This window comes from Patagioenas fasciata, chromosome 1 (genome assembly GCF_037038585.1).
Source record: "Patagioenas fasciata isolate bPatFas1 chromosome 1, bPatFas1.hap1, whole genome shotgun sequence".
Classification (NCBI taxonomy): domain Eukaryota; kingdom Metazoa; phylum Chordata; class Aves; order Columbiformes; family Columbidae; genus Patagioenas; species Patagioenas fasciata.
Genome location: NC_092520.1, coordinates 150,520,291 through 150,532,971, shown reverse-complemented (window position 1 = coordinate 150,532,971; position 12,681 = coordinate 150,520,291). Strand labels below are relative to the sequence as shown.

Genomic DNA, 12,681 nt, shown 5'->3' with positions numbered 1-12,681 from the left:
TTCTGCCTGTCCTCACCAACAACCTGAAGGTGCTCACAAAACTCTTTGTTACTAGCACTGGAAGGGTGCTTGTGGCCTGTTTCTCCTCAGCATACACATCTTCCGCGGGTCACCTGAATGCATGGAAGTTTCTTACAGTTCTTGCCAGGTGCTGCCAATTCACCACGACTGGTGAGGAGTGGGGCTGCCAGGCAGAAGCATGGAGCAATCCCTCTTGAACAGTTCCCTGTGATGGGCACCATTCAGACAGACAAACCTGTCTGGCAAGGCCCCAGCTTTGCTTTCATTGTCCTCTTCAGACTGTGCTGTGATGTGATGTGAGGAGGAGAGGGGTGCTCTATGCAGCTCCATAGGGAAATAGCTAGAAATGTGTCCTGGACCATTGGGAAGGAAAGAAAGGACTAGTGCAGAGAAGGTGAGTAAGCTCAAGCCCTCTGGAGAGGTTAGAGCTGCAAAGATTGCATCCAAAGGATGGGGCTTGTTGACAGATGGCACAGACCGGTTAGACATGGCTGTGAGCAATGTGGAAAGAAGAAGGAGAGAGCTGGGAGAGACTGCTTTCTGTCCCTGCCACCAGCCACTATTGCAAGCCCCCAGGTACTCTCCTTCGTCATGTTGCAGTCAGCTGTGTCCAAGTTTGGTACATGCTACACATGCCTCCTGGGCAGAGGCAAGGATTCACAACCAGGGGCAAAGCTCCCTTTGAAGAATAATGTGAGGACAGATGTTCTCACTGGCACAAACGTGGGGGACTCAGTAGGGCTCTGCGCTGCAAGGTTAGTTCTGAAGGTATCATAAGGTAGTTCTGAAGGTATCATAAAAACTCCAAGTCCTGGATGATGTTCAGTCCCGTTGGTGTGATCTGCTGTCATAAGAGGAATAACTCTTTCTTGAGGTGGTTTTAGAGGACAACAAAATATTTAAAGCTGCATACCAAATCAGACACGTGAATCTCATTGGGCTCAGCAGTAACAGCACCATTTACCTTCTGCTGTGGACTGCCAGTTCGTCAGCAGAGGCACCAAGCCAAGCCGTGCCTGCGATAGCCCCACTGAAGCTGATGAATCTTCACCTGGACTGGACTCAGCCCCATCCTTTCTACCTTGTTTGCATTCCTTGTTGTGTCTGGTTTGTGTTCTGCGAGGCTTAGGGCAAGGCAGTTCTACAAAATCATTAATTTCCCCCACGTACAGGCAGTCAGGTTCAGTCTACAGCAGGGAGAGCTGGATGAGAAATGCATCTGTGAACAGAATTTTGTAAGATGTACTAGCAGTGAGAATGTGACAAGAAGGACACTGACACTGGTATAAAAGGCGGAGCCGATGCCAGGTGCCAAGATCTCTGTTCATGCTGCAAAAAAAAATACACTATTGCATACTCTGGTTTTAATTCATACCCATCTGAATTAGAGCACCAGATCATACTGTTAACTTAAAAGCACCCACACGGTGTGATTCAGATTTAAAGGATCTGTTCCAGGCTTTGAAGCTCCTGCTAATTCAGAGGAAATCTGTAGAAACAGCAACACTTCATCTGCCTGATATTGGTTGTTGTGAAAAAGGCTCTAACTCTCCCTCTGTACTCCTTTTTCTCCCTCTACTTGCACTTTATATTCTATTTCAAAGTCCTGCTTGAGGCTGCAATTCCTGCAGAGCTCTTGGATTCAACTAGTTGACACACAGCCCTGTTGTTCCCTGTCGCCATGCCAGGCTGTGCATGACTGCACTGGTTATTATGTGTACTTGTAGGCAACCTACCCAGGGACAGCCAGGTTATTCTGTCAGGGAGACCCTGCACTATTTCTTCTCACGTGGAGCTATGCCTTGCTTCAGGAACATGATGCTGGGAATAGAAGAGAAATTAAGCCGAGAAATTAGGACGCTCTTCATTAAGAAAGACACACACACTTCTGCTTAGTGGAGCATGCACGGGGCTGGGACTGGGTAACGACGCACTACTTCTAATCGACGCTTTTCCATCAAGTGGCATTCATATTTCTGTACTTCCGTAGTGGTTTAGCAGCAATCTAAATCACTATGGTCTCTCCTTGAGACAGGCGGGTTTTTGAATTCCTTCCTCATGCTGACCTGCTTTAATTCTGATTGATGCAGTGTGGTGCTGGAGGTGAGGCTGGGGTGATCAACAACATCTGTTCTGGCCAGGCAAAGCTACAAAAGGCAAAGATTAAAGCTCACATGCTCACTCTCCTGAGGTTTTTCTGGTGGTTTGTATTGTTATTTGGGTTTGGGGTTTTTTTTGTTAATTTGTTTGTAGCTCTGTAGTGGTTAGTGGGAGGGGGATGTCGTTACCTTGGCACAGCAGCCAGTGTCCCCTTTTCCTCTACTTTGTTAAACCTCTGACTCTCACTTGGCAGTCTGACTCAGCGCTGATCCCCCAATGCTTATCCTTCATACTTGGAAGCAGGTTGCAATTGGGATTTCCATCCCATTACTTTGGGTGAATATTTACCCCTCCTTTCCTAACTTGTGCTTGTCTTTTCTCTCTCTTGCACATTCGTCTAACCCCCCCCCCCCCCCTTTTTGTTTCTCATAGCGGTGGGTGTGCAAATTAAGCTGGAGTTGCTCCAACGCAAATTTTGGATGGCCATGCAACAGGTAGGAGCATCAGCAATCAGACACAAACAATTTAATGCTCTTTCTCAGCTAGGTCACTGCTATGTTACATCATATCCGATGACATTTTGATGAGGGCTTTTGTGGAATTCATATTAAAAGATTTATGAAGTAGATTAGTTTGAAGTCACACATTTCCGTAATCCTTTGACGGCACTAATGCTGTGTGAGCCATGAGTCTGTTCCGCAAATGCCATGTTGATGGTGTCAGCATCCTGGCCTGGCATTAGCTCTGCTGCACATGACACATTTAATTGTGGAAATATGTTTGTGCTCATTCAGCCTTTCAGAAACCTCATGGAAACCTGCAATTTTGGGTACATGGAAAAAAAAAATCCCCTGCCCTCTCTTATCAGCTTGCTAATGGTAACAAAATGCTACCAGCTTGCCAAAGTAAAAATTATTTGCTTCAGGGATAAGCTTTCAGTATTGTCCTAATTTTGGACACTTGCTGGACTGAGAGAAGTGAAATAATTAAAACAGCCCCCCACCAAGTCTGAGAGGCAGGAAAAGTGAAACACTTTACCACCCAGGGGTTTTGGCCCCGGGCTTTGCTTTCGAGGAGGTATTCTGGAGAGGTGAGACTGAAGAATCGAAGCAGCGCAGGGCAGAAGCGGCTCTCTGCTGTCAGGAGAGGCAACTGCCATCAGATGGGTGTAACAGAGAGGAGGAGGCAGGAGGCTGCTTGCTGGGAGCATCCTCACAGGTGGGAGATCACATAAACCTAACCTGAGCTAAAAATACTTCTGCAAAACACATGAGCACATCCTGAAGCATCAGCAGAGAGCTTCATTTTAAAAAATCTCCTGAGGGCCATACCCAGGCAGTTCTCACACAAACAAGCCCACATGGGCGTTAAGTGAGACTAGGAAGGCTTATTAAAGAAGCTGAAAGGAGGCCTGTGTACCAAGTGCCTGCACGCCACAGCCCTGGCAGGTGCTGGCATGAAAAAAGCCTGCGTATGGTTTTGCAGGACATGACCACTGTTTAACAGAGGAATGACTAACAGATTTTGTTTTCTCTCTCTCTCCTGCTTCACCACATACTGTGGCCCTCTGGATGTCCATGCTGTGCTTCCCGTCTCCCAGCCCAATGACAGTGATGTAAGTAGACAAAAGCTGGGGACGGGGAGGCATCCCAGCATGCTCAGTGCAGCGTGGCTTCATAATTGTGTCGTTTGTGTGCCAGCATATTATAGGCACTGTCCCTTGTCTGTAGTCACTGGAGATAGTCCAAGCCTGTCATAGGCTGTGTTTGTCTTCACAGTAATTAAGGGTCTTTGGCAAAGCTGAAAGGGCTCTGGGTCGCAGTGTTTCGGAGACCTGATCAACAGCAGGAGGATGCTGTGAGGTAGGCTGGTCTCTACTGCCCATAAGGCAGTAGATGTGGTTTCAGAGGATCCAGGGAGCTCAGGTTCAGCTCTGCACCCTCTCAGGGGCTCCCTGCAAGCTGGTGGTACTCCCAAATCAGTCTCCTCACCGCACTCCCAATGCTGCATGTCCAGCACGGCACTGGGCATTGCTGGAGCTTCTCCAGGTCTGGAAGAGTAGTGGCAGCAAGACTCGGTCCTCAAACTGCTGAGGCAGATGCTGTGAGACATGGGCCCTTCTTACGGGGTACCACTCTGGTTCACTTGGGTTTCTGAGCTCTGGACTCTGTATTTGTTAACCCCCAAGGCTGTAATAGTGGTTCGGTGTAGCCATAATTCTCTGTTGACCAAAGGAAGGAACACACCAGGGATGAAGTACAGTGCCACCTCTATGCGTACATCCAGGGAGACAAAACAACCCAATGCTATTTTGCGGTGAGGCAGGGGTGAGACGATGCTTGCAACTGTGGGCAAAAGCCTGTTTTTAAACCATCATCCCTAGACCCTCAAAAAAACAGCTGGAGTTAGAGTGCGAGCATGTGAAATTGCAAAGCCACAGGGGTTGAAGCAAGCTCAGGCATCTCTGAGACTCCTCTGAAGTGGAGCAGAGGGACAGAACCCTGAATCTGTTGGCTCTGGTCTGCAAAACTCAAGAGGAGAAACAAATCCTAACTGAAAATAATGGCTTATTGTGGTTTGACATGGCAAATTCACCTTTTTTTACTGAGAATCATCCAGAAAGGGGGCTGAGGCTTATTTATAAGGGTTTTGCAGAAATAAAGGGCAGCTGGCTGAGAGCAGGCAGGCTACATGACACGTCAGCGTCCTTCCCTGACCCCAGAAAACCTCTGGCAAGAAAGGGACCCCGTGTACAGAAATGGCAACACCATGTCAGCTTTCTTGCCTCTGCTGCTGGAGAAAATAGCATTAAAAAATAACACAAAGAGACAGACACACACAGCCACAGCAAACTCAGAACAATTATGAAATCAATAAGCACCTGAAGGGCTTTGTTACTCACCACTTAACCCTTCACATCCCCACCCGGTTCAATGTTGTGAAACACATGTCAAGTCCAGTACACAGAAATTCTAAATGAAACAAACGGATGGTGCCTTGGGCTACTACAGGAACACCATTCACATCCTATTTTATCATTAGCTATCTGCAGAATAAAGAAACCAACATCAACAACAACAAAAATCCCTGCCTGAGAAGAATCTGAAATATCACGCCATGTGTTCAGTCCAGATACTTGCAGAGGCTGGAATGCATGCCGGTTTCTCAATGGTGCATAATAATCTTTGCTTTCGCAGCCAGAGAACTCGACACTGCCCCTTCATTAGTGAGTCTCTGCTTGAGGTGCACAGGGGCTGCTGGAAGCACACCAGGGAGGCATGTGCAGGATCACAGCCCTCAGCAAAGGGGATGTTGCTCAGAGAGGTGGGGAATTGGCAGAGCCACTTAGTGGCCGACCCAAGAGGTGGTACTGATGCATGCTGTAGAGCTTGTCTTGGAAATGCCAGCTAAATTGCAGAGTTTCATGAGATGCTGGTATGGAGAACTTTAGCTCAGCAGTCCCAAGAAGGAGAATAAGATGAGATCATACCATGGTTAATGCCCTGCTTTTCCTTTCCAGTGCAGTGCCTTGGACGGTGCCTGTCCGCTAAGCTGTCAGGATGAGGTAAGTTACCCAGATTTCTTCTCTATACCTGTGATGGGTGTGATTGATCACCTGTTCTTTGGAGGTCTTTGTCTCCCCAAAAGTCAGGTGTAGCCTGTTATCTCCTCACAAGAGGCTGCACAGCTGGGGCAGAACCTCATGCTGTTGAGACAAACCTGCAATTTAGATCTTCCTTAGCTATGAGCTGTGAGCTGAGCCTGGGCAGGGCTGTGGGGATTCCAGCTAGTGACTCTAAGGCGAGTCCATGTCCTCTAAGGCTGTCTCACTGGCTTCCCAAGGCTGCCACAGAGAGTGTCTGTCAGCATGGCATGCATTCTTGACACCCCTCTTTGCATTTATTCTAATGCTTCAACCTTGGTCTCAGCTATATTTGGGACAGGGGCTCCTCTGCTCTGGAGAGTGGGATCACCAGAGAATTTTCCTTCTCTATTCATGTAGGATTTCCCCTGTTTTCCCCTGTGAGACCTAAAAGTTTTCATCTAAACCCTTTGCCTCTATTTCCTGCTCTGCAAAATAAAGACCAGCACTGATACTCAGTGGTGAAGAAAGAGTTATTTCATGAGTGGTTATAAAACTCTGAAATCTAAAGATGGAATGCATTAGGTAGCATTTTACTAAAGAGAAGTGCTCTCCAAATATCCTGTCGCTTCCTGCAGGATGTCTTGTCTTCTTAAGTGTGGCTCAGAGCTTGCTAGGCCTGCACACAGCCCTGGTAAGAGGCAATCTCTGTCATAGTCAGCTCACAAACTAAATACCTTAAAATGGAGGCAGAGAAGGACAAGTCAATTGTGTCAAATCCGTGGTAGGTGAGCCGTGGGGCGAGGTGTGGAAATGCTGAGGCTGTTGCCATAAGCACAAGCCCACACCACTCTATCCTGCACACAGCGATACATACCAGACAACCACGGAAAAAAACTGTCTTTAATGTTGCTTCTCTTTCATCTCTGCAGATCCTGAATTGCTTCCTCATTGATAATAATGGCTTTATACTTGTTTCCAAAAGACTTGCAGAGGTAAGAGAGCATAAGAGCAGAAGGAGAGTGTGCTTGGCTTGTTCCTAAATAACCCACCAGAGCTGGTTAAAACAAATGAACTTCAATTGTGTAATAAGGGTGGCCATGGTATTTAAATTTAAATTCAGCTGTGTGGTGAGGGGGGAACCTCCCAGCAGAGTGACAGCACATCCTAGGTGAGGAAGGAGTTTGCAGTCATAAAGGAAAGAACTAGCCAAAATATCTTTTTATCAGAAGTGAGGAAATCAGACTCCTTTTCCTTGGTGCAGGTGCTACTGAAAGATGATCTGAGACAGCCCCAGAAGGCAGGTGTGACCTGACGAAGGGAAGGGAAGGGAAGGGAAGGGAAGGGAAGGGAAGGGAAGGGAAGGGAAGGGAAGGGAAGGGAAGGGAAGGGAAGGGAGCGGAGCAGCACTCTTGGACGCCTCTGAAGTTGAGATAGGCATTCTTCAGGAAAGAAAACTTATGGGATGGTAAGAGCAAAATGCCAAAGGCAAAAATGAAGACAAAATCATTGAAGCAAATTGGAAACAGGAGCACACCTGAAGAACTGGATGATTTAGTGGATTTGTGGAGGTGAAAGAAGTAAGGAAAAAGACGCGGAATACTGACAAAAATAAAAGCAACTTAAATTGCTTCCTTTTCCTCCTGCTGCTACTGCCTCCATGACCATTTTTAGGGAGCTGAAGTGGCACAGTTTGTGATGTGACATCCCCTGCAGCCTGGGTAAAGTCAACACTACCAGCCACTGCACGGTTTAGCTATACTTTTCTGCTCTCCAGTAAATTCATCACAGAGCTATTTGTTTCAAAATAATAAAAGGCCATAGATTTGGATGTCAGAAAGTAACGTGTTGGAACACTTCCATAAACTGCAAAGCAATAAGTCAATAGCAAAAGTGGGCTCATAGAAGAAATGGGAAATGAAGCAGTTTTTTTACTGACAGAAGTGTGGAATTTCATTGAAATTGCCCTAGTACTGGAGGTAACAAATACTGTATGCGTATTTCCAAAAAGCAGTAGATCTGATCCCAGAACTTACTTTCTTCAAGATGTGACAAGCAGGTTGAAATGGCAATTAAATATAAAGTAACAGAACCACCCGATGGATGTGACTGGAACAAGCAGCACAGCTTCTATAAAGGAAGAAAACCTATCTTATCAGCTGTTGTTCTTTGAAAGTGTGAGTAAATCAGGAGATAAGGGAGAATGGATGACCTATTGCATTTCAGTTTTTCTAAAAGCCTTTAACAGCATCCTTTACAAGAGTCTGTTAAAGAGTGAAGCATGAAGTGGCATTGATCTCAAAGCAGCTGGGACAGAAAAGAAAGAATACATTTTTAGGTGGATATTTAGGCAGAGAACGTCACCAATATAAGTGCCATGGTTTCCCATCTGGACTTGTGTTGGTTAGCATTTTCAGAATAGACTGGCAAAAGAAAAAGGTGAGGTGATGAATTCTGCAGCCACTACACCGTGAGTTCAGAGGGGCCAAGATAAGAACTGCTGAGGCTCACAAAGCAAAATGCATCAGCAACATACTGGCACCAAGGGGTAATACAGATAGCAAGAAGGGCATATTGCAAGGAATAACCAGCCTCTTCTCTGTCGGGAAAGTGACCTACCCCACTCAATGAATATTCCAGTAAAAGTGCCCCTGCAATGACTAGGTGCGTCAAAAAAAGAAGCACTGGCCTCCTGGGTTCTATCTTTGTATTTTTCCTGCATCTTATGGAAAATGGGTTTTTCAAAAAGCTCGTCTCTGAAAGACCTGACTAGCAAAAACATGGTATTATAGTGGATTTGGTTAAATTATAAACATCATCCACATGCCTCCGAGATCAGGAATTTTGGCAGGCACCAGAGCTGTCATCTCCTCTAGCTGTTACCTCCCCTGACCTCAGAGAGTTTACCACTACTTTTCTGCTGATTTCTTTATCTTTTTCCAGTTACTGCTTTTATTTCCCAGTGGTACCATGAGTGTCCAGACTGTTAAACCCTACAGGGAATTCAAGACAGCAGCAGCATTAAATCCATACCCCAGGTTTAATAACCTTGCTACCTGAATGCTGCTGTGCAGAATCACTTGCTGCTATATGGTCTTTCCTGCCCCCATGCCACACTCTTCCCTCAGTGCATCCTTTAACTTAATGAAAAAAAAAAAAATCCCGTACCTGGATTTTTGTGGGGTTTTTGCCTTTCTGGAGAAATCAGCTAGTTTGCTGCCCTCCCTTCCTGCCTCGTACCTGACACCAGGACCAACAAGAGTGGCTCCACTAAGAATAGCAGAGAGGTGCCGAAGTACTTGTGTCCTTAGGGCCCCTGGGCAAGTAGCTGGTACCAGAGACCCGGTGTGGGGACTCTGAGATGTTTTGTTTCATCTCCTTGCTTGCTCATTTGGGTCTGTGGTGCTTTACAGTGCGCTCAGCCCACAGCCTGGCTCAGGCTGTGCTCCACTCTGCCCTTGGGATGGGGGATTGGGATGGGGGATCAGCTCTAATATCCTCTGCCTGAAGGCAGCAGGAAGCTTACCAGTAGCCAGAAGCCACTGCAGAAGAAAGGAGGACTCAGGATTTTAATGAGTGACGAGTTGGAAGCTCCCGGTAGGATTACTTGTGAAAGAATGAGTAAATCTCTTAATTCGGGCTAATCCCCCCTATCCAACTCATCACAACGGGACCAGAGAGTTACTAGCCAGGGCCAGGAGAAGGGAGTGGGTGAGGAGGAGGACCAGGCAATCTAGGGCAGGGGAGGAAGGGAAAATATGTAATAGGCCCAGGCTGTGCTGCAGTGAGGGCTTCTCTGCCCTACGTTTCTGCTGATGTTTGTAGCTGTGGCCCCACAATCACCCCCAAGTTTTTAACTGCGTTTTGTTGCCAGATGGAGACACAGCTGCACATCACAGGTCTGGAGCTCCCTCCACATGCTGCATCCAGATGCCCCCTCACTCACTAAAACTCTTTCTCTAGGATGCTGCCTTCTGCCTGAGGCATCTCACAGGGTATGTCTGCAAGCTCTGCCCAGGGGGGACTGCAGGGACAGGGTGCAGGGTGACAGCTAAAAAGCCAAGATCCTGCCATGGCTGGACCCAGGCTCTGGAGGAGTAAGGGCTGGCTTTGTTTGTGGCCTGGCCCATTTGTTTGTCTACAGCTTTTGTGTTACCAAAAGTGCAAATTGCTCAATGAGCCAGCAAAGCATGGACATGAAGAGTGGTAAAATACCGGCACAGGCTGCCCAGAGAGGTGATAGATGCCCCATCCCTGGAGACATTCAAGGCTGGGCTGGATGGGGCTCTGAGCAACGTGATCTAGTGGAAGATGTCCCTGCTCATGGCAGGGGGTTGGACTAGATGACCTTTGAAGGTCCCTTCTAAACCAAACTATTCTATGATTCTGTGACATATATATGTCTGTGAGCGGTGATGTACCTTTTGAGCCATATATGTGCTCCAGGATGCATCTCCTTCCCATGCTTAGCCTGCATATGTACCTGTACGCTCTCAGCTGCAGGGGGATGTGTTGCAGTGTGTGTCATGCAGGATGACAGAGGTGATGCTTTGTGCTGTGAACCTCTGGAATTGCAAGGGCCTGTGGAAATCTGCCCAGAGCTGGGAGTTAGGAAAAGCACAGGAGAGGCATGTCTGGGAGAGCAGCAGCCAGTCACTGGACGAAGCAGGTTGTAATGACACCTGCTTTGCAAGGTGTCCCTTCAGTACAGGACCATTTTGTTTTCTGCCAAGTGATGCTTTCCTGTGTTACCACCTGCACAGGGTACCTAAAACAGCAGCAAGCTTTCAATGTCTGATTCAATGTTAAAGGCCAGTTTGCTGATGCTTTTCTGAGCACATTCCCTAGGCCTTACTTGCAATTACACTAATAGCTCCTCATACTTGTACCTATCGGAATGGCATCCTACCTGGATAAATTCAGTCAAACATCAGCACCTCTGGACAGGGTTAGGCCCACTTGCAGTCCTGCAGTGGCCCCCTGCCCTTGCCACACCAGCTGCAGCTTGCACTGCATTAAATCCCACAGCTCCAGCTCCTGCTGGGGCTGCAGACTGGTATTAAATGGAAGCAGCTGGCCTCCTCACCACCCTAATCAGATTGAAAGAGCAAGGGAGATAAAAAAAAAAGTTAGGGCTTGCTCAGACACATTTGGCTATATGTCTGAGATGATTACAACATAAATGCTCAAAGCAGAGTTGCTGTTATGTATCAATTTATACAGTGAAATGCCTTCGAAAGCCTGTTGGGAAGAGGCTCATAACCATGTAACACTACTGTTAGATGATTACCGTGTGATTTTAAGTAAATCTGCCTAAGTTTTCTGTGTGTGTGGTTTTTTAGTGGAAATGCCCCACTTAGATAAATGAAGTCATCTGTCATCTCCTAATACGTGCTAAATGGCTGCTAGCCTATAAGTGGAAATGTAAAATGCCCCTCAAACTGCATGAGCAGTTCCATAACATATAGAAGCTATTTACTATGTCAAGACCCATGGTCAGGAAAATAGATGGACAGCTCATATCTGCATTTTTATTATTTACGAGTATTTTATTTACTTGCTTGCAAACAGAGCAGTGGACTTGGCAGATTCAAAGCATTTTTTGTAATAGATTTGTCATGGCTTAGTAATCAGGAAAGCCAGAGCTGTTGTTTATTTGAACAAATCTTTCAAGCAGTGGTTTCCAAATTTGAGATTAAGACTGTATTTGAGGTTATTGACTCTAAAACGTAAATGGGACCAGAGAGCCATGAGCTCCACTTTTAGTCCAGGCGTGCAAGCGAGATTTGGGGGTTATTACCCCCACAAATGCAACTTGTGCTAGGGTGGAGCCTGTGCTGGCACAGCTCTGGCCATGCCAGGGTGTAGTTTGTCAGCTAAAGGGATGGGTCAGCATGTGTTGTGTTGGTTTGGGTTACTGCCTGCTCCAAACTTGCACAGCAGTGAGTTGTCAGATTGTGTTTGCTACCTAAATAAATGTGTGCACGCGCGGTGAGTCAGTTCGCCTCAGGCAGCAGGAGAGCAGAGGTTTCCGAAGCCGCTGTGGCCGCAGGCGGGCAGAGAGACTCAAGCGGAAGGAGACTCGGGCACTCAGATTCAGCAAATGTGGATTCACAAAAACTCACAGGAGAGCCCAGGCTGCCAGGGAATCAACATGCGGGGTCTCTGCAGCTTGAGAATCTACCTTTTTCTCTTGCAAGCTGCAGGGACTTACGTGGGCTAAAACATTTCGGAGCGCAGTAGGAATGGTGCAGGATGCCCAGCTGGTGATGGGGGAAGTCCTCCCTCAAGCTTTCCAGCCAGCCAAGGGATAAAGCTCAGCCTTACCTCCTTATGAAACACTCGTTATGTGTAGCAGGCCTACAGACAGACTGGATCAGCTAGAGCCATCGAGCATTTGGAAATTTCGCTGTTGACACTCTGTTCGGTTTTTTTTTTTTCCTTTCTTGTGCTTGCAGACTGGAAAATTTTTTGGTGCAGTGGAAGGCTCAGTAATGACCCAGCTACTAAACATGGGCATGTTCAGGCGGTAAGTGGCGGATCCCTGTGCTGTACTTCTCTTTCTTCAGCTGGTGTGTGGGTCAGAGTGTACTGGTCCCTATAAGCAGCACCACTGAGCTGGTGCACGTGGCTCTCTGGCTACAAGAGCTCCTTTAGCTACCTGCCCTCTTCCCTGACTCACTCAGCCATCACCACACACCCTGTTTCTCCTCATCTCCTGCTCTTCCACCTGCTGCAAAGCACCGAGAGAGACTGTAAGTCCTGATCTCTGTTTTGACAGAAAGCAGCTGCTCCTCTGTCTTTTTCAGGGCAAGACACTATGGGAAACACTTCTTGGTGTTTTGGGTTAAGTGCTTCAGTTCCTTCTGCCACTTGGAAAGCCTTTCTATGAGCAGTTGTTTGAGAGCCCTCCCAGATGTGGCATGGCAGCTGGCTGAGCACATTTCTCTCTCTCTCCTAAAAATACCTCTGTCTCA

The 12,681-nt window shown here is 47.1% G+C and overlaps 1 protein-coding gene across 1 annotated transcript in view; it reads left to right on the top strand.

The window, feature by feature from the left end:
• Positions 1 to 12,681, top strand: part of CACNA2D4 (calcium voltage-gated channel auxiliary subunit alpha2delta 4) — a 141,073-nt gene that overhangs the window by 111,375 nt on the left and 17,017 nt on the right. The window contains exons 27-30 of the mRNA XM_071817636.1: positions 2,554 to 2,615; positions 5,642 to 5,686; positions 6,637 to 6,699; positions 12,163 to 12,233. Coding sequence (XP_071673737.1) covers positions 2,554 to 2,615; positions 5,642 to 5,686; positions 6,637 to 6,699; positions 12,163 to 12,233 — 241 coding nt within the window. The remainder of the gene's footprint in view (positions 1 to 2,553; positions 2,616 to 5,641; positions 5,687 to 6,636; positions 6,700 to 12,162; positions 12,234 to 12,681) is intronic.